At 45.8% G+C, this 20,645-nt stretch overlaps 2 protein-coding genes across 4 annotated transcripts in view; both read left to right on the top strand.

Moving 5' to 3' along the window:
• The window catches only part of ccdc57 (coiled-coil domain containing 57), a 10,573-nt gene extending 9,450 nt beyond the window's left edge, over window positions 1-1,123 (top strand). For 2 of the 3 annotated variants that reach the window (XM_019865664.1, XM_019865665.1), the window contains exons 17-19: window positions 23-157; window positions 314-467; window positions 557-1,123. In XM_019865664.1, coding sequence (XP_019721223.1) covers window positions 23-157; window positions 314-467; window positions 557-768 — 501 coding nt within the window. In that variant the 3' untranslated portion in view covers window positions 769-1,123. Of the gene's footprint in view, window positions 1-22; window positions 158-313; window positions 468-556 lie in introns of those variants that run through there. The other variant, XM_019865666.1, reaches the window with a different exon arrangement.
• Window positions 1,124-1,499: 376 nt separating this feature from the next.
• fasn (fatty acid synthase) overlaps window positions 1,500-20,645 on the top strand; it is a 20,096-nt gene continuing 950 nt past the window's right edge. Inside the window, exons 1-41 of the mRNA XM_019865579.1 lie at window positions 1,500-1,564; window positions 5,142-5,277; window positions 5,647-5,799; window positions 5,932-6,105; window positions 6,628-6,828; window positions 6,919-7,041; window positions 7,481-7,596; window positions 7,761-7,895; window positions 8,613-9,087; window positions 9,223-9,410; window positions 9,523-9,712; window positions 9,936-10,030; window positions 10,127-10,261; window positions 10,380-10,583; window positions 10,666-10,781; window positions 10,867-11,039; window positions 11,142-11,333; window positions 11,580-11,660; window positions 12,377-12,562; window positions 12,831-13,010; window positions 13,303-13,509; window positions 13,984-14,300; window positions 14,374-14,766; window positions 14,883-15,047; window positions 15,160-15,275; window positions 15,593-15,747; window positions 15,909-16,112; window positions 16,233-16,383; window positions 16,670-16,848; window positions 16,950-17,069; window positions 17,162-17,284; window positions 17,397-17,620; window positions 17,755-17,956; window positions 18,073-18,224; window positions 18,444-18,535; window positions 18,644-19,038; window positions 19,194-19,385; window positions 19,526-19,735; window positions 19,895-20,106; window positions 20,366-20,464; window positions 20,587-20,640. Of these exons, the coding sequence (XP_019721138.1) occupies window positions 5,151-5,277; window positions 5,647-5,799; window positions 5,932-6,105; window positions 6,628-6,828; window positions 6,919-7,041; window positions 7,481-7,596; window positions 7,761-7,895; window positions 8,613-9,087; window positions 9,223-9,410; window positions 9,523-9,712; window positions 9,936-10,030; window positions 10,127-10,261; window positions 10,380-10,583; window positions 10,666-10,781; window positions 10,867-11,039; window positions 11,142-11,333; window positions 11,580-11,660; window positions 12,377-12,562; window positions 12,831-13,010; window positions 13,303-13,509; window positions 13,984-14,300; window positions 14,374-14,766; window positions 14,883-15,047; window positions 15,160-15,275; window positions 15,593-15,747; window positions 15,909-16,112; window positions 16,233-16,383; window positions 16,670-16,848; window positions 16,950-17,069; window positions 17,162-17,284; window positions 17,397-17,620; window positions 17,755-17,956; window positions 18,073-18,224; window positions 18,444-18,535; window positions 18,644-19,038; window positions 19,194-19,385; window positions 19,526-19,735; window positions 19,895-20,106; window positions 20,366-20,464; window positions 20,587-20,640 (7,206 nt within the window). The 5' untranslated portion in view covers window positions 1,500-1,564; window positions 5,142-5,150. The remainder of the gene's footprint in view (window positions 1,565-5,141; window positions 5,278-5,646; window positions 5,800-5,931; window positions 6,106-6,627; window positions 6,829-6,918; window positions 7,042-7,480; window positions 7,597-7,760; window positions 7,896-8,612; window positions 9,088-9,222; window positions 9,411-9,522; window positions 9,713-9,935; window positions 10,031-10,126; window positions 10,262-10,379; window positions 10,584-10,665; window positions 10,782-10,866; window positions 11,040-11,141; window positions 11,334-11,579; window positions 11,661-12,376; window positions 12,563-12,830; window positions 13,011-13,302; window positions 13,510-13,983; window positions 14,301-14,373; window positions 14,767-14,882; window positions 15,048-15,159; window positions 15,276-15,592; window positions 15,748-15,908; window positions 16,113-16,232; window positions 16,384-16,669; window positions 16,849-16,949; window positions 17,070-17,161; window positions 17,285-17,396; window positions 17,621-17,754; window positions 17,957-18,072; window positions 18,225-18,443; window positions 18,536-18,643; window positions 19,039-19,193; window positions 19,386-19,525; window positions 19,736-19,894; window positions 20,107-20,365; window positions 20,465-20,586; window positions 20,641-20,645) is intronic.

The raw sequence follows: 20,645 nt of genomic DNA, 5'->3' as shown, positions 1-20,645 counted from the left end.
GTGTGTGTGTGTGTGTGTGTAGGAGCTTCAGTATGCTGTGAGGCAAATGGCCCACACTGTTGCCGAACATGCTGCTTCATCAGACAGCAGGGGGCCTCCCATGGAAGGAGACGGCAACCTTTGTTACACAAGGCACGAACCCGCTGATGAGTCTGGGGTAATAGTGTACAAAATGTTCTAAATGTAGATTTCATTGTCACGTCGCTAATCTTAAGTCAACCTTGATGGAAATTGAAATTTTGAAAAAAAAACGAGATAGGAATCAAAAACCCAACCAAAGTATCTTTTATTTGACATTGTATCCTTTCCTCAGACCTCTAAGATGTCAGACAAAACTCCTCTGATCAGTCAGCAACAGAATTCGTTGGAGGTCAAGACACAGCCCAGCTCAGGAGAGTCTCTACAGTCATTAAAGGAGATTTGGGAAATACTGGACCATGGACTAAGTTCGTCTGTTTACTCAGAAGGTAACCTTATCTGGACAAAACCTTGCTCGCATTTTGTAAGATACCAACTCAATGAAAATGTAATAAATACACCTCATGTCTGTATCAAGGTGAAAGCGAGCTGAGCAGGAGCAGGTCAGCGAAATCAGTCACTGATGGAGTAATGGTGACCGGGACCAGCGCTCCCATCCATAGTGGTTCCCCAGCTGAGCTGCAGCAGAAGATGAACTCCTCCAAAGTATTGTCAAACCTGCCTAAAAACTGCCGGCATGGAGCCCCAGACAAAATCGGCAAGATCAGGAACTATAATACGAAAGACTGATTCACACATAGCATAGTTGTTTGACTTATACGCCATTATTCCCATTGTGTGATTTGTAAATTGTTTCCACATTCCGTGAGTACGTGAACAAGCGAATCATAATGAGAAGTACATGGAGCATGAAAGATTTACGGGAATTATGGAAAGACAAGATGTACAGTTCCAAATGCCCTTTTTTTTTACCGTTTGTAACTCAAAATTTTGCTTTTATTTATCCTAGAAAACCACACCAAAGCTACACCTTTTGGCTCTATCGGCTTGGTCTCTAAATCACCCATGCCATTTTTAGATATACAAATATACTGCAATATCAGATGTGTTGTAAGATTTCTTTTATTAAAAACAACAAAACGGAGCCAAAATATTAATTCAACTATTGACTAAAAGACAAAATCACTAGCCCACCCCTGGTTGCTGCAAACTCCAAAATAAACAAAATATGTGGGTGTGTATAAATATAAGAGGATATAAATAATAACAAGAGCCTTCCCTTTCAGTGAACTCAGGACGCTTTTGGATTTTTTTTTTTTTTTTTTGCTCTGTACTTAGAGTGGGTCAGGAGGAGTTTCCTCAGAATATCATGCGAGCTGAATTTATTGAACGACAGTAACCTCAGGAAATCACACGAGCATTGCCGGCTACGTCATCAGCTGGCGCCGCCTCGTAATCACGCTATCCCTTTTCCTGTTGTTTCTGATTGGATGAATATCCACACCTTCGCTACGTCATTGGGCAACTTGTGTGTCAAATCAATACGTGCGTGTCATGCACGTGTACCATTGGAGACTTGTTACCGGTAAGTTCACGTTCAATGTCGATTTACGTAATAGTAAACTTCGTTTGACTGATGACAGGTCTGACCGTGACCGGTTAATGTATACTTGCAGGCTACTCTAGGGTAAAAACAAGAGGTTGTCAAACATAAACACGTCGTTTTTTATGGAGCAAACTGCTGAAAACAAACAAACAAAAAAGCATTGAAAACAACTCGCTTTCCTACAAACCGTATGATAAAAACAAAGTAAAGACCGTATAAAATCAAACGACACGTCTCTAGATTGTATAAGAACAGTTCTGTTTCTAGACTATGAATTAGGTTTGCTTGTTTAGACACGAGGAGTGCAGATGCGTCATAATAACCACATAGTATTTCTGGAATGATTTTCTTAATTGTATTAACCACGCGGCATATTCTTTAAGCAGCGAATGCCACCATCCCATTTATCAAAGCAATCAAAGCGTCCTTAACTGATTTTTGTCTTAAAGGCACAACCGTCGAAGATGCGAAAATCTTTAGTTACGTCGCATGGAGACGCAGAGTGAATCTGCAAGGTCCGTTTGAACTCGACTAACCCTTTGGTGTCGCCACATTATTTTTTTCTGCATCTGACTAAAAGTGGGGTTGAATGAATTACTCGCTTCTGGCTGGATCCGAGAGCCCGGCCTCTTTTCTCATTGGACTGCTCAGCCAGACCAAGCCGTCAGCCCATGTGGCGTGGCCGGGCACAATGTGAGACATTTAAAATCACCAGAGGGAAGAAGAAAAAAAAACAGTCAAGTGCGGATGCTGCTTTTCACCTCTTTCAGAGTCGACGCAGTACCCCCCGCCCACTGTGGCGCAACTAGCGGAATAAACCGGAGAACACATGCCCCAGAAGCGCCTTAGCATCCCATCCAAGCGTTTGTTGCTCGTGACTTAAAAGGAAGGAATACGACACAGGTAAGCACGCTAACTTCCTCTTGCTAGCGGATTACATCGCCGTAGCGTGACTCGATTTTTAAACGTGTGATTGCGTCGATTTAAATAGTTCGACCTTACTGTACACATGAAAAAACGGTTTGTGCATTTGCGTAGGAGCGAACGGATAGGATGACGAAGTATCATGGCCATTACTGTACCTAACCTCGTGATGTTGGGCAGGGTGTGATGTCAAGTTGTCATATGAATTAATGATTCTAAAGTGGTTGTACACGTAAATTGTGGCCCTGTGTACCACGCAGGTGTGTGACATGTAGTATATTATGTAATTGATGTGTCCACCATGTGCGGAGAAAAAAAACTAAAGAGTATTCATCTCCTCCTGGTTGTCCCCCCTGCTTGGCAGTCACTTTGACAGCAGTTCATGGCTGCTGGGTGGAAATGGGTAAACCGAATGAAGTAACACAAGAGTGAAAAGACTTTCCCAAGCAGGCTGAGGAATTCATTGTGTGTGTGCCAAAAGTAGAAGGGTGGGCATGAAAACGGCCTGACCGGGACATTGGCCAGCTTAGCTTTCCAAAAGACTTCAAAGCCATACAAAATAATTGGGCAGCTTTGCCGAACCAGCCATACAAAGACTCTGATGGAACATATATATATTTTTTCTCAAATTAGTTGACTTATTGGTAAAGGATTAATGCATGACACAATATTCTTATCTATGGAGCAAGGGGTGGGTGGGGTGGGTGTGGGGAGATGCATAGATACATTAAGAAAGTTATTTGCAATAAAATAAAGGTTTTGGGACAAATTAAGTACAACTTGATGAGCACCCCCCCAGAGCATCGCTCAAGTCACACTATTGTTCCCCAGCGGGTTGGGAATAACTGATGTAGAGCATGTTTGTCCTTCCTCACTTGGAGGAAGACGATCATGGGTTGTCCTCGAACAGGTTGTATGACAAGTCCAAACTTGTTTTGCTACTCGATGAGTTCATCACTCAAATTTCCTCAATGGACTCTTTCGTAGACTCAACCTGAGTCATATAGCGTGATATCTCAAATGTGACATGTAAGGTACAATTTGATATTACATGTTTATATTATATTTCAAAGTTTTTGATTTAAACAGGATACCAATCTCTAAGCAACCAAGTAACGAAGCGATATTTTAAATCAGTAGGATACCTAAAATTTGAAAAGGCTTTTGAATTTGACGAAACCGCTGGCAACTCTGGTGAGCAGGATCTGAGGATTTACTGTGTGCTTTATTTTTTTTTCCCTGTGGCTTTTTTGCTACGCAGATTTTCAAAGAAACACCAGCTCAACGCTGTGTTAAAAGAAAACACGTTACTTTCCGTACTGACCCTAGCATACACACCGTCATGCGTTTAATAGGTATGACTTGTGAACTTACTTTCATGTTTGAAAAACTGGGATGCATGTGACTTATTTGTAGAACGAATCGCATTTGCTCTGTCTTTTCTTAAAAACTGCGTTTCATTAAACTGACACTTTCACACTGAGGCGCATTATTTCCAAACCAGCGATTTCCTGTGACTCAAGTTGTAGGAGCTTTCTTTTCTTGTTTGAGAAAGCATTGTTTGCCGAGCAAAATACTTGATACAGTCAGTCAGAAAAGAAAACTCATACCACATTGGGGGGGATATGGTTGAGATAAAGGAGTGAGAATAGAATACATTGAATTCCTCAGATATCGACTTAAGTTGTTCATGGTTGTAATCAGAAAAGGGCAAATGCAAAAGACGATAAAACACCTCAAAGACTTGACACGACCATTCTGCTATGTCATGGCCAGGGTGTTTGGCGTGTGAGCCGGGTCAGGGTAAGGCTGTCTGGTACTGAAGGTGTCATGTTAATCCTAATGAGAGTGCATCCCGGAACCCAAATCCCTTCAGGAAAGGTTAAGGACGACCGTCGTCCAAAACAACCTCGGCAGAATGACTTAAATTCGGAGGAGCTCATTGGCTGATGAGAGCACCTGCTGACACAGAAAGGCATGGCCCAGAAAGGAGGAACAAAGAGCACGACAGACAACCCCCGCCCGCCCGTCTGCATGAAGATGGAATGAGAGGCAATGCAAATGTTTAGTTGCTGGAGAGCTGAGGCGGCCTAACTGCTCTGTATTCTGTGACGGCTCACCCTTGTTGCAGTCTTTGCTCAAGTCTTTCTCTTTCAGGAGGTTGTTTTTGTAATCTGTGTAGTGCGCGCGCACGCGCACACACACACACACACACACACACACACACATACATTACATCACTGATGTGTACACTAGTCTACGCCGACTACATTGTCTGCCGAGATTGCTCGTTCATGCATGCTTTGTAGGAGCCCCAATTTCCAAACCTGCCAGTCAAAGCCAACACAATCACACATGCTTTTGGCACTAAACCATCTTCACTTGTGAATTAATACATTGTACCCTTTGGGTTTTTGCTGCGCGTAATATTTTTTTTTCTGCTTGAGTTATCTTATTTGTACAAGGGTAAATTGAAAGTTACTGGATGCACTGTGTTCATATCCAGTCCTAATATTTGTTAACCATAATAGTTGTTCTTCCCTGTTTAATCTGCTGCTCCCATGACGTGAAGTAAGCAGCAGAAGTTGGGCGCATGAATGGTATCTGACCGAGTTCCCTATTTTGTCCGCAGAAATACATCATGGATGAAATAGTCATTGCAGGTATATCGGGCCGGTTGCCCGAGTCCAACAACCTGGAGGAATTTTGGGAGAATCTCATCAATGGGGTGGACATGGTGACGGAGGACGATCGCAGGTGGACACCAGGTGAGTGCATACAAGGGTACGGTGGCTGGGCGATGAAATAAGATTTATTTGGCCGATGCGGTACATCAGTGAAGTCGCAGAAGCAACTTCGCTAACAGCTAGCAAGTTGTACTTTTTTTTTTTTTTTTAAACAGTGTAGCTTATCCAGGTTGTATGATTACACAGTGCCGTTTTTCAGGAATCCCAACTCCTTGTCAGTCTGAGTGGTTTATTTTGCTCTAAGCAGAATTATTACGAAGAAGGAAAACAACCAGACTGGCGATAAAACCCTGAATATCATATTGTTGTCATTATTTCATCAATAGCTTGACACTGATGGTAAAAAAAATTACAATGGAACTCATGTAACTTCAATGTTTGAATTTTTAGGCCTTTACGGTCTCCCAAAGAGGAACGGCAAACTGAAAGACATCAGCCATTTTGATGCCGCATTCTTTGGAGTTCATCCCAAACAAGCTAACACCATGGACCCTCAGCTCCGTCTCATGCTGGAGGTCGCTTACGAGGCGATAGTTGATGGAGGTAAGGACCCTAGCTGAACATTTTCCAGTGAGAAATTTCAAGTGGGGTAGCAAAACGTATGATTGTATAGGTTTGCTGGAGTGTAAAATCCAATATATAAATCCCTGACGATCACCTTGTGTTGCGATGCAGGACTGAACCCCACCACTCTGCGCGGCAGTAAAACGGGCGTCTACATTGGGGTGAGCGGTTCAGAGGCCGGGGAGGCGTTGAGCAGAGACCCAGAGGAGCTTCTCGGCTACAGCATGACCGGTTGCCAGCGTGCCATGTTGGCCAACAGACTCTCCTACTTCTTCGATTTCAACGGTACACCCGTGGCCTGAAATTGTATTCTTTCGCTGTTGACCTCCATCCCATAGTTTATGTCTCGTCAATGATCATGTCAGTCTCAGATCACCTTGTTTGTCACGACTACGTGCTAAGCGTTATGCGGTTGGCAATATTTCCGCTTTGAGAGTCACTGTTCCACCAAAGCAAAAAACTTACCTTCTCAGCATCCGTGCTCTCTTAAAGGGGAAGCCAAGCCAAGTGAAAATTTTGTAAATAATAAGGGCTGGGCTTATGAACGTCACTTGACCAAACCCAGAAAACGGGTGACCTGTGATTGGTCGCCGCCCGAGCCCGTATGCACTGTGGTGTAATTTTCAGTCAACAGGAAGCGGCAAAATGGCCGCCCACATGATGGATAAAAATAGGGGGGATTTTACAGCTTAATTTATGATAGGCAATATTAATTAGAATACCGTGTTTAGACTAGTGAAGATGTATCAAACATGCTATTGTAAAGAACATTTTTGGTTTCATTTCTCCTCCTCGGTCCTGTTGCAGGCCCCAGCACAGCCATCGACACAGCCTGCTCCTCCAGCTTACTAGCTTTAGAAAATGCCTTCCAAGCCATCCGCTTGAGTCACTGCGACGCCGCCTTGGTCGGGGGCGTCAACCTGCTACTCAAGCCAAACACCTCGGTGCAGTTCATGAAACTCGGCATGCTCAGTCCCGACGGCACCTGCAAGTCCTTTGATTCCTCAGGTAAACAAAAACATTTTGATCACGAGCGAAACAGAAACATGCATTCAACGCGACGGTACATTTTGAGATTCTTCTCATTCTGTTGTCAAGGTAACGGATACTGTCGCTCTGAGGCGGCGGTGGTGGTGTTGTTGACGAAGCGGTCGGCGGCTAAGAGAGTTTATGCCACAGTGTTGAATGCCGGAAACAACACAGATGGATACAAAGAACAGGGTGAGAGGAAGGAGGGGGGGGGTACACTGTCCACAATAAGAACACAAGTTCAGCAAGAGCAGCGTGTTGAATGATTTGTTGCTTCTCATAAAGGATGAATTGACTAACATTAGGTCAGCGCTGCTTAATTTAAAAAAAATATTTAACCTCTTCATTGTTTGGATTTAGTGGCACATCTGCTTACAATCTGGGATTCCAGGTTCGAATCCCAATCAGAATATCTCTTTTGAGTTTGCACATTCCTTTCTTGATTTCCTCTCATAGCTACAAAATTTGCATACTCGGTGAATTAAAGACACTAAATTGCCCATCGGTGTGAAGAGGCGATTGTGCATATTTGTTATTGCAACTGTCCAGGGCGCACCCTTTCTCTTGCGAGTATTCCAAGTGTCATCGTATGTGGAGAGCGTTGTCACACTGATTCCTCTTTGTCTTATAGGAGTAACGTTTCCTTCCGGTGAGATGCAGCGGAATCTCGTTCATTCTCTCTATCAAGAGGCAAATATCACACCCGAGCAGGTTGAGTACATTGAAGCCCACGGCACTGGAACAAAGGTCAGTGCATTGGACTCCCTGTTGTGTGTGAATTTTAAAATCTGCATCGTGATTTTTCTTTTATTTTTTTTTGTTTGCAAACCAAACCTCAACCTAAATTAACTTATTGTCTATTCAAAGCTGGATCCGCCCTCAAGTGGGATGTTTGTGCTCTGAACTTGCAGGTCGGTGACCCGCAGGAAGTTGGCGGGATTGTCAGTGTGTTCTGTCAATCAAATCGAGGGCCACTACTTATTGGGTCCACCAAGTCCAACATGGGCCATCCAGAACCGGCATCTGGGCTGGCTGCCATAGCAAAGGTAAGAGGGAGATGATGTGGTGTTTTGGTTGGTTGGTGAAATTAATACAATATTAATTTGATGTGTTCATAAATGTACATATGGTATTTTGCTCCGGGGGTTCGATCATATTTTTTCGTGAAAAAGAAAAAAAAAAAGGATTTCGTTTAACGCAGAGAGAATTTCTTAAAACAAGTATCAAAAAGGAGGCGACTTAGACACGTATTGTGTTTGCGACGAAGTCAGAATAAAAGCATCAGCAGTCTGCAGCCATCTGCCCATGAGTAAGAGTCAAGGGGAATGTTGTTCTTAAGTATTGGTATGTATTGCATCCTATTTAACCGACCTGCGAAGACGAGAAGACTCGCTCGACAAAGTTGTCATTATCTTATGTCGGTTGGGCCTCATGCGCTTGCAACTTGGAACGTAATCTAATCGACAACTCACATTGTTACGCTCTCATTATCAAAGAAGCGCTACATTGTTAGCAGAAAGTATGCGCACAAAGCACACTTAACGGGTGCAGACTCGAAGATCACACCAGGGTCACACAGAATCCGTCACCAAAACACAGAGAAATGAATGGAAAGGGTGAATAACAAATCTAATAATGGATTACAAGCAATATTGATGTGATTCATAATACAATACATCTTTCTTTATAAAGCGCAACTGTTACAAAGCCCTTGACAGATTATTTCATATAAAATAACCAAAATGTCTTGATCCTATGTGTAGGTGTTGCTCTCTCTGGAGAAAGGAGTTTGGGCCCCCAACCTGCACTTCAACAGTCCGAACACTGACATTCCTGCCCTCACCGATGGCCGCGTGCAAGTGGTTGACCGGCCTATACCTGTTCGCGGCGGCATCGTAGGCATTAACTCCTTTGGATTCGGAGGTTCAAATGTCCACGTCATCCTTCGTCCCAACGAGAGGAGCGCTCAGACGCAGGGCGACACCGGCGCACCAACCAGGACGGTCCCTCGTCTGCTTCAAGCTTGCGGCCGGACAGAGGCTGCTGTGAACTCGCTGCTCCAAAAAGCAAAGGAAAACAGTCTGGATGATAGCTTCCTGTCTTTGCTCAATGGAGTGTCTGGAAGTCCCGCTGCTGCTATGCCCTATCGAGGCTACACACTGATCGGCTCTCAGACGGACAGCACCGAAGTGGAGCAGGTGCAGGCCACACCTAGACCCCTCTGGTACATATGCTCAGGTGAGACCATTAGGCGGGGGGGGCACTCGAGTACTCAAACTGATATTCTGATACTCCCAAACAACAATATGAAATCCGGTTGAACTCTGGATCAACTCTAATAAATAGCACTTTTCGCATTGTGTGGTATCGCAGGCATGGGGACACAGTGGGCGGGCATGGGTCGCAGTCTCATGCAGCTACCAGACTTCAGAAAATCCATCATGCGCTCGGACATGGCCCTGAAGGAAACGGGCCTGGTCGTGTCCCAACTTCTCATGGAGGCCGATGAAGCGGCTTTCGAAGATACCGTTCATTCCTTTGTTGGTCTCGCTGCCATACAGGTAAAGGTGCAACTGTTTTGGCGGCGAAGAAAAAAAAGAATGCTGTCTTCTTTGTACGGCTCCAAGGATGACGTTTTAACACTTGCGTGGTCTGCGCCTCGCCCGGTTGCAGGTAGCTCAGATAGACCTGCTCACTAAGCTGGGTCTTCAGCCCGACGGCATTGTGGGCCACTCGGTGGGAGAGCTGGCTTGCGGCTACGCAGACGGTTCCCTCAGCCAGGAGGAAGCCATCCTGGCTGCGTACTGGAGAGGGCGTTGCATCAAAGAGGCCGATCTTCCTCCTGGAGGCATGGCTGCAGTGGGTAAGCGGAAGCCCTCTTTCCTGGTCATAATCTAGTTTCTATCATTCTATATATTCTTTACATAGATTATAGTGATTTGATGCTATGCAGAATGGCGGGGGTTAGTTGTTAGCAAGTTCTGCCAATCGCCATTGGGGATAGGCTTCAATTTTACCTGAAGCCTTTATTGGAGCAACTGCTGTAGAAAATGGATGGATTATTTATTTGTTTGTTGATGTTTCAGGTTTGACCTGGAAGGAGTGTATCGCTCAATGCCCCAAGGGCGTCGTCCCAGCCTGCCATAATGCCGAGGACACAGTCACTATATCTGGTCCTCAGGTCAGACATCTTTGCACACCGTTCTGTAGAGTCACAAAAAGGAATAACCACTTGGCTTTGAAATGGATAAACTGATGTGGTGTGTTTATTAAATAGGAGGCGGTCAGCAAGTTTGTGGCCGAGCTCAAAGAGCAGGGAGTGTTTGCAAAGGAGGTGCGCAGTGCCGGTGTGGCTTTCCACTCGTACTACATGGCATCCATCGCTCCGGCCCTCTTAGCTGCCCTCAAGAAGGTATTCACATCACCTTTTTCAACATGATTCCATGACTGTGATTGAAACATGCTGTCGTGTTCTGCTATTAGATACTGATAAATACTTGATGGAACGGTCGTCGTTCTTTTGGCGACAGGTCATTAAGAGTCCAAGGCTGCGTTCATCCCGTTGGGTGAGCACCAGCATCCCTCAGTCGGAATGGGACACTCCCCTGGCGCTTTACAGTTCGGCCGACTATCATGTCAACAACCTCGTGAGCCCGGTGCTGTTCCACGACGGCCTCAGCCTGGTGCCCGTCAATGCCGTCGTGTTGGAGATAGCGCCTCATGCTCTTCTTCAGGTGATTGTTTTCGTCATCTTTTATTTTTGTTGTCGTTTTGATTCAGGAGATAGATTGGTAATCGTTAAACACTCTTCCCTAGGCCATCCTGAAGCGTAGCCTGAAGCAATCATGTACTTCACTTCCCCTCATGAAAAGAGGTCATCCCAATAACCTGGATTTTTTTCTCTCAAACATTGGCAAACTTTACTTGAACGGGTCAGTGTCTGCATTCCATGACAACGGCTCTCTTGGGAGCACATTCTGATGACTGACATTCCAATTCTTTGCGCATCTTCTTTAGCATCAACGTGGACGTCAACACTTTGTGTTCCGAAGTGAAATACCCCGTGCCAGTTGGCACCCCGATGATTTCTCCCTTGATGCGGTGGGACCATTCTCAGACATGGGATGTCCCCAAGGCGGAGGATTTCTCCTCTGGCTCTGGATCGAATTCCGCCATTGTCTACAGCATCAGTATGGACTGGAAATCTGCTTTCCTTTGGGTTGATTCAGGAAGATGCGTGGCAATGTTTTCACTGACCATTTTATTTTTCTGTGTCCAATTCTAATTGACAGACATGAATCCGGAATCTCCAGATTATTATCTGATCGGACACTGCATCGATGGGCGTGTCGTTTACCCAGCGACAGGTTACTTGGTGCTGGCCTGGCGCACCTTAGTGAGAAGTCTAGGAGTTCCCATGGACACGACGCCTGTGACGTTTGATGATGTCACCATCCACAGGGCCACAATTCTCCCAAATATGGGTGAGGAGTACAAGCCTGAGGATGCTGTTGTGTGAGAATTCATTTTTGCAGGGTTTCCACAGAGTGGAGCCAAAAAAAAAAAAAAAACATGGCCCAAAATGAGATAAAAATCTAAAATTCATGATTGTCAATGATTTTTTTTTAAGTGAGGAAATGGATGTATTTCGCTATTGAAGAGAAATATTCATATCCAACTGTAAAACAGTCAACGTTGCAGTGACGGTTTGGACATTCTGCTCTTGACAGGTGTTGTCCAGTTGGAAGTGCGTTTCATGCCTGCCACGAACAAGTTTGAAATTTCAGAGAACGGAGACCTGGCCGTCAGTGGTAGGTAGTTTTACATTTAACTAGAAGTTAAAATGATGAAACAACCTACTGAGTTGCCAGATGTAGCGACCAGACACCAATCTTTTGTATTTGGCAAATTAAGACTTGTATTATGATGACACGACGCCTGTGACGTTTGATGATGTCACCATCCACAGGGCCACAATTCTCCCAAATATGGGTGAGGAGTACAAGCCTGAGGATGCTGTTGTGTGAGAATTCATTTTTGCAGGGGTTTCCACAGAGTGGAGCCAAAAAAAAAAAAAAACATGGCCCAAAATGAGATAAAAATCTAAAATTCATGATTGTCAATGATTTTTTTTTAAGTGAGGAAATGGATGTATTTCGCTATTGAAGAGAAATATTCATATCCAACTGTAAAACAGTCAACGTTGCAGTGACGGTTTGGACATTCTGCTCTTGACAGGTGTTGTCCAGTTGGAAGTGCGTTTCATGCCTGCCACGAACAAGTTTGAAATTTCAGAGAACGGAGACCTGGCCGTCAGTGGTAGGTAGTTTTACATTTAACTAGAAGTTAAAATGATGAAACAACCTACTGAGTTGCCAGATGTAGCGACCAGACACCAATCTTTTGTATTTGGCAAATTAAGACTTGTATTATGATCCCATCTCTCATTAACATTTTATTTTTCTTGCGATAAATTTGATCAAAATCTGGACGTTCAGTGTTCTGATACATATTCTGTAATTTTCAGGAAAAGTCAGCATTCTGGAGGATGCGGCCCTAGATTCGTTCCATAGTCAATTGAACCAGGAAGCTCTGAAAACCAGCGAGGACCCCAAACGGAAACTTCTGGCGCACGATGTATACAAGGAACTGCGACTGCGCGGTTATGAGTATGGCAAAACTTTCCAAGGCATCTTGGAATCTAACAATGCCGGTAGGTTTTTGAGTCCAAAGTGTGTCATGTTTTTTTGGTCCACTTTGGATCGTAGGGATGTAGCTAAGGAAGTCGCCAATGCATTTTGGATCAGATTCAAAATAACCGATCCAGGACTTCATTATCATTATGATACCACTAACTTTTAACTGTCATGGATGACAGTAGACACTCCTGCCACCTACAGGCAAAAGGTTTTTCGGTCTGCGTGTTAGTACGAGCGGATCAGAGTTTGAAAACTCCACGATCGCAAATTTTCTTTCTCCAGGTAACAATGGGAAGTTGCAGTGGATGGGGAACTGGGTCACCTTTCTGGATACCATGCTGCAGATGATTGTTGTCGGGCTCTCCGGCCGGAGTCTACGTGTGCCAACCAGGATTCGCTCGGTATGCATCGATCCCGCGATCCAGCTGGAAAAGGTCGGCGAGTATGCTGACGGAAAACTAGGTACGTGTTCCACTAATACTGGTAAGATGTTGGGCACTGATGTATTTAGCATCTAAATCAGGGGTGTCAAATCCAAATTCACAGAGGCCCGAAATTAACACGTCGCACTCCAAACTCAATAGTTATTGAAAAATAGACTTGATTTTATCTGAACAGTTTCCCGTGAAACCACACTCATTTTCATCTCTTTTCACATCGAATGTTTTTGTAATTTATTCATGACATAACAGCATCCTAATAAAGCGTAAGGCTCAATCTTAACAGGACTTTTCTCTCACAAATATTCCGATAGCTGTGACAGTCCACCTCAACCGCTACCTTGACAAAATCACAGCCGGTGGAGTACAGATCAGCGGCCTTCACGCGACTGTGGCGCCCCGTCGACAGCAGCAGCAGCAGAACCCCCCCACCCTGGAGGAGTTCCTGTTGGTTCGCTATGTGGAGACAGAGTGCCTTGCAAACGACAGGAAACTTGTAGAGCAGCTGAAGCTTTGCAAAGGTACTTCTCTAAAACCTTCCTTGTATTATCTAACATGGCGTTGCATTGTGAGGTAGTGGTTTTTTTTTTTCCTCCACTTTAATGTCCAAAGCCGGTGTTGTAAATTTATAGTTGATTAGAATTTCCTAGATCGTCATAGAATTATGTAAATGAGTTTAGAATTCTTCAATAAAATCAGGGCTACAGTGAGTAGTCTTAAAAAAAAATGGCTCAAAAAATTCTTTTTGAGGCTTTGTAACTGGCTTGCCATTTTTATTTTTATTTTTTTAACATTAAATTTGGATAAGGTCTGAACAACTTTGGTCTTCGGGGTTTTTTTTTTCTCCTCCGGACAAAAATTTGCTGAATAGCCTGTTTTGTTTTAGTCATGCTTTGACAGTTTAGCTAACTATGCATGAAGGTAAAATTCAACAAAAGAAAAATATGTTCTCAGCCCATTGTCCATGTTGTCTTTGACCCGTTGTCTCCATCAAGGATTAATCCACAAACTGCAGCAAAAGATGGCACCTCATGGACTGAAGCTCTGCATCCCAGGGCTACACGGGGTGTCGGAAAGCTCGCCTCCCGGCCCTGAATCCTCTGAGCCAGGCTTGATTCGGTTACTCACCATGCTCTGTGACCTGGAGCTGAATGGGAACCTGAGTTCAGAGCTGGCGCAGACGGTGGGAAACGAAAGGGCGTGTCTTCTGCAAGACGGTCTGCTGCGCGGTCTTCTGGATGGACCGGCACTCAGGCACTGTGTGGACATTGCCATGGAAAACAGCGCGCCTGGCAAGATCAAAGTCCTGGAAGTAAGAAATTGAACATATAAGTCTGTCGTCAATACATATTGGCAATTAAAATTTCCAATGTATCTCTTGTCAGGCACTATCCAGTGATGGTCAGCTCTTCTCCCGTGTAGTCGGACTCCTGAATATCCAGCCCATGTTGCGTGTGGATTATGTTGCCACGGCAACGGACCAGGACCTTCTCGCCCCCCACCAGATCCACCTAGAGGAGCTCGCGGTCACAACAGCACAGTGGGACCCTCTCTTGGGCCCAGCTCCCGGAGGTTCAGCTGACCTGGTGGTGTGTAACCATGCCTGGGGCCCTTTAAGGGGAGACCCTCATCTGCTGGTGACAAATCTAGCTTCTGGAGCCAGGCAAGGAGGATTTGTTCTCCTGCACACATTGCTTAAGGGGGATACCCTTGGGGAAACCGTAAGCTTCCTCTCCAGAGTCAACGACACCACCAGTAAGCAAGGACTGCTCACACAGGTCAGTGGAGAGGACACGCAAATCTCCTGACAGCTACATGAATGTTTTGCTCTCTGCGTGTGCATTCTGTCTGTTGCAAGTGTAACATCTGAACGTGCTGTCATCCATCTCTCTAGGCTGAATGGGAGAAAGTGTTTTCTGAGGCTTCACTCACCCCGGTGGCTGTCAGGAAGTCTTTTTATGGCTCGGCGCTCTTTTTATGCCGCCGGCTGGGTCCTGCCAAGCAACCAGTTGTCCTCGCGGTTGATAGTGCCGACTACAAGTGGGTCGAAACGCTCAAGGTCCGTTCCGCGGCTTCCTCTGGGGTTTTGTCATGCCTACCGGTTCGCCGTATTTCAAAACGTCATCGATGTCGCTCTTGAGCTGAGTGTTTCTTTGTTGCTCTTGGAACAGGCAACACTTGCAGAGTCCTCAGACTCGCCGGTGTGGTTGACTGCTTCTCAGCCCCACAGTGGCATTGTGGGAATGGTCAACTGTCTGCGGCAGGAACCCGGCGGCCTCCGAATACGGTGCGGCTCGGACTTACCACAGTATAACCTAGTACTCACATTGCCGGTCCTTCACGTAAATAGAGGCTGTATTTTCCCTACATGTGGACAGCTGGATGTCATCAGCCGACTTTCAGTCCAAAACTGAATTAAATCTTTTTCGAAATGAGTGTTGACTAAAAGCTGTGTTAGTACCTGGCGGCACTGGAATGTCCTGCCAGGTTGTCACCATGGCGATGAATCTTCAGGATGCACTGAATGTAGACTGTGTAGATTTTTTTTTTATAGCTACAGTAACCGTTGTTATTAATTGTCCCCGTCTGTGCGATATTTCCCAGATGTGCATTTGTGTCAAATCTAAACGGCTCATCAGAAGCGCCGACGCTCCAGGTTGACGATCCATCCATGCAAGCGGTGCTCAAGGGCGACCTTGTCATGAACGTATTCCGAGACGGATGCTGGGGCGTTTTCAGACACCAACTCATAACTCTTGGTATAAAATGTGCACACCACACTTCTAATTTAAAGCTAAACACTGTTCTGTGTTTGTGTGTACATACAGGAGTGCCTGAATATTTTGAAGGGATTTTTCTTGATCAGTTAGACGTACAATCCGGCTAACGTTAAATGACTTTGTCTTTTGTGTTTTTGAAGACGGAAATGAAGAGTTGACGGAACACGCCTATGTCAATGTATTGACTCGGGGAGACCTTTCGTCACTGAGCTGGATTGCCTCGCCGCTCCGCCATTTTGTACCCGCCGGCCCGAATGTGGAACTGTGTCGCGTCTATTACAGCTCGCTCAACTTCAGAGATGTGATGCTCGCCACGGGCAAGCTGCCACCAGATGCTATTCCAGGTAAATCCTCCGTGGAAACTGAAGAAAGAGTCTTTTCTTTCCAATAAAAATAGTTAAAAGAAAAAGAGCTTCTGTTACGATGAACTAAAACACAGTTTCCAAAATGTCCCCGTTGTGCAGGGGACTTGGCACTGCAGCAGTGCATGCTGGGTATGGAGTTTTCCGGTCGTGATCCCGACGGTCATCGTGTGATGGGCCTTCTGCCAGCGAAAGGCTTGGCGACATGCGTGGATGCTGATAAAAGATTCCTCTGGGATGTCCCCTCTAGCTGGTTAGTGTCAACATTTCGTACGTGTCGGTTCATGTGGGGGGGTGGGGGGGGGGGGAGCAGCTCCCAGTGATCTATCACTGGTCGTTTGTAGTCATGTCCACATCGTTTTCTGGTCATTTAGGATTTGTATGACTGCCGTATGACACGATGGTAACATCATGTGTCCAGCACGTCTGTCAAAAATCAATACATGGGCTGATCATCAGTGTCTCGCCGCTGTCGTCGAGTCAGCTTGAAGTTTAGGGAGCGATGCTCTTGCGAGTATTTATTCTCTCTTGATGTGCAGGACTCTGGAGCAGGCTGCCTCCGTGCCGGTGGTCTACGCCACAGCCTACTACTCTCTGGTGGTTCGCGGCGGGCTGCGCCCTGGAGAAAGTGTTCTCATCCACTCGGGGTCGGGGGGAGTTGGGCAGGCCGCCATCGCCATTGCCCTCAGCAAAAATTGCAAAGTCTTCACAACAGTTGGTAAGTTGGTGATTGGTGAATGTGAAGTATGTGGTGTTTTGAATTTTCTCGTTCGGCGATACACAGCAAACAAAGCTTTTCCTTGGCTTTCGTGTTGGTAGGCTCAGCGGAGAAGCGCGCTTACCTGCAGGAGAGGTTCCCCCAGCTCTCGGCAGATTCCTTCGCTAATTCCCGGGACGCATCGTTTGAACAGCACGTCCTTCTGCACACTGAGGGCAAAGGTTTGTGTCGTCCGTATTTTTTCTTGGTGTTCAAGTTTTTGTCCATATGATGCATGTGGCATCCATTGTGTGCAATGTATATCATGTTTCAGGTGTGAACGTGGTGCTGAACTCTCTGGCTGAGGAGAAGCTGCAAGCTAGTCTTCGCTGTCTTGCACGACATGGACGATTCCTGGAGATTGGCAAATACGACCTTTCCAACAACTCGCCCCTCGGTCAGTATGAAGGCAGATTAAGACTTGAGGCTTAACCCCTAGAAAAACCCGCACGGCGGCAGGACTGACTGGTTTTGGTTCACGAATGGAGTCGAAACATTCACTTCTCCAGGCATGGCGCTGTTCTTGAAGAATGTGGCATTCCACGGCATCTTGCTGGATGCTCTCTTTGAAGAGGGCAATCGTGAGTGGGAGGAGGTGTCGCAGCTGCTCCAGGGGGGCATCGCGGGAGGCGTCGTCCAGCCTCTAAAGACCACAGTCTTCGAGAGGGACCAAGTCGAGGAGGCGTTTCGATACATGGCCCAAGGCAAACATATTGGCAAAGTTCTTCTGCAGGTTAGTCACAATTCTGACTGTCAAACCAAGTCTTCCATTCGACGAGATTTTGCAATTCCTCAAAAAAACGAATGTGATGAATTGAAAAAGCACAGTAGTTAAGACATACTTTGACTGTTGGGCGTGTCACACAGGTGTGTCACGAGGAGACAGATACATCCGTCCAAACCGCGTTCCCTTTAGCGATCCCGGCCCTCCGTCGTACCTACTGCCTCGCCTCCCACTCGTACATCATCACCGGGGGGCTCGGCGGCTTCGGCCTCGAGCTCGCTCAATGGCTGACTGAAAAGGGAGTCCGCAAGCTGGTGCTAACTTCCAGATCCGGGATCAGGAATGGTAAGGCGTGAATGAGAAGAGATTACAATTTGTGACGGCGGCTTCCGTGACTTAACTCAAAGCTGACCGCATACGATTGAGTCTTGTGTTATTTTGGTCGTTCAACTTGTTGCCAGGTTACCAAGCAAAGCGTGTGAGCGAATGGCAAAGTCAGAATGTGGAGGTGTTGGTCTCGACCAGTGACGTCGGCACACTTGAGGGAGCGGAAAAGCTCATTGCCGAGGCCTGCAGGCTGGGTCCAGTTGGTGGGGTCTTCCACCTTGCCATGGTAACCATTCTCTTCAGTCTTGACATAAAATAGCGATTTTTTTTTTTTTTTTTTTTTTTAACACATTGAAAAGTCAAATTCCAAAAAGTGCACCAATTTGAGCTTGAGTTGAAATATTAAATATGTTTGTAATTCATTTGGCCACTCTGCCGCCACATTGTTCTATGTGAGTCACAAATGATGTCAATCACTTTTATTTTTATTTTTTCTTATCTCCAGGTTTTGAAAGATGGCTTGTTGGAGAATCTGACTCCTCAGCACTTCCTTGATGTGAACAAACCGAAATACGATGGCACCTTGAACCTTGACAAGTAAGTTCCATGTTCCGCCACCTTCTTTTTTTTTTTTTTTTAAATTAGATTACCGGTAGATGGAAGGCGTCGACGAATGTTATTGATCCACTTACACTCCCTCTCCAGAGTCACAAGAAAATCCTGTCCAGAGCTGGCTTATTTCGTTGCATTCTCATCTGTAAGCTGCGGCCGCGGCAATGCCGGCCAAAGTAATTACGGTTACGCCAACTCTGCCATGGAGCGCGTGTGTGAGAAGAGGCGTCACGATGGCCTTCCTGGACTCGCAGTCCAATGGGGGGCCATTGGGGATGTGGGCGTGGTGCTGGAGAGTATGGGTGGCAACGACGCCGTGATTGGTGGCACCCTCCCGCAGAGGATGGCTTCTTGCCTGGATGTGCTCGACCACTTCCTGTGCCAGCGGAGCCCCGTGATGTCAAGCTTTGTGCTAGCGGAGCGCATTGTGGCAAAGAGCGAGGCGGGGAGCCAGAAGGACTTGGTGGACGCTGTAGCTCACATTCTGGGTAATTTTCCAACACTTGATTTTGGATTATTAATTTATGGAATGGAAATGAAAAGTTTTAAATGGTTGTTTTAAGTTAGCTTCGTGTTGTTTTTCGGTTTTGGTTTGATAAATGCGGTGACCTTACCCATACAATCTGATGCACTTCCTCCTAAGGCGTGCGCGATGTCAACAGCCTGAACGCCGATGCCTCATTGGCTGACTTGGGCCTTGACTCGTTAATGGGCGTGGAGGTGCGCCAGACTCTCGAGCGCGACTATGACATCGTTATGGCCATGAGAGAGATCCGGCAGCTTACTATCAACAAGCTGCGTGAACTGTCCAATAAGAAGCCAGAAGGATCAAATGGTAACTTAACATTTCATCATGTGTATATATCGTCACATATCTCTGAAGTGACATATGACTGTTATTTATTGAACAAAGTATGTCAATTAAAAAGCTGTCATGTACTTAAATTTCCTGGCTAAAATGTCTCCATGCCACAGTGAAAAAGGACGTCGTTCGAACCTTGTCGGAGTCGAGTCTGACAGAGCTACTCGTCAACCCAGACGGCCCCACGGTGACGTCACTCAACGATGTGCAGAACCAGGAGAGGCCGCTCTTCCTCGTGCACCCAATTGAGGGCTCCATTGCTGCCTTCAAGACACTTGCCTCCAAGCTTGACGTGCCTTGCTATGGCTTGCAGTGCACCAAAGGTACTGTCAGAGATACATGTCGATACCTTTTACCATCTCTTCTGTTGTATATATATAAGACAAAGTATCTTCTTTTTTTCCTACTTGTATGACTAGACTGACATTTAAAAAAAATTATATACACAGTATATTCATCAAGTTCATAACTTCCCTTCCCAGATGCTCCGCTGGACAGCATCCAATCACTGGCAGCCTACTATGTAGATTGCATTCGACGCGTCCAGCCCGATGGGCTGTACCGAATCGCCGGCTACTCATTTGGCGCGTGCGTGGCGTTTGAAATGTGCACTCAGCTGCAGAGGCAGAAACTGCCCGTGGAGAATCTCTTCCTGTTCGACGGATCACACTCATACGTGGCGGCCTATACGCAGGTTAGAGGTGCAAATACTCTCGCATGACATGATTTAGTTCCAGCCCAAATTTAAGGAGCGCTCAGCATTGAGTACAGCCTTTTATAAAGGTATGCTTTTTGGTTTAATATCTTTTTTTTTTTTTTTTAAACCACATCAACCTGGCATTTAACCGGGGTGTGTAGACTTTTCATATCCACTGTGGATGGATGATGGATGGATAGTTTATTCACTCATGCTGTGAGGGGAAATTACATTTAAGAAAGTCATTTCTTTTCAGAGCTACAGGGCCAAGCTAACACCAGACAAAGAATCCGAGGCTGAAACTGAAGCCTTGTGCGCCTTCATCCAGCAGTTCATGGACACCGAGTACAGCAAGGTGAACAACTTTGGCATGTTAACACAGTCACAAAATCTGTGGTTTCCTTATTAAATGTGACACTGGGCTGGTTAAGAAAATGTGTTAGCATTGTTTCTCATCCTTATCATTGTCTCCCTCAGCTTCTTGATGCTCTTCTCCCACTTCCGGACTTGGAGGCTCGGCCGTACACCGCCGCGGG

The sequence above is a fragment of the Hippocampus comes genome, unplaced genomic scaffold (genome assembly GCF_001891065.2).
Source record: "Hippocampus comes isolate QL1 unplaced genomic scaffold, H_comes_QL1_v1.1 scaffold58, whole genome shotgun sequence".
Lineage (NCBI taxonomy): Eukaryota > Metazoa > Chordata > Actinopteri > Syngnathiformes > Syngnathidae > Hippocampus > Hippocampus comes.
Note: the sequence above shows the minus strand (reverse complement) of the source record. Positions and strands in the feature narration are given on the sequence as shown.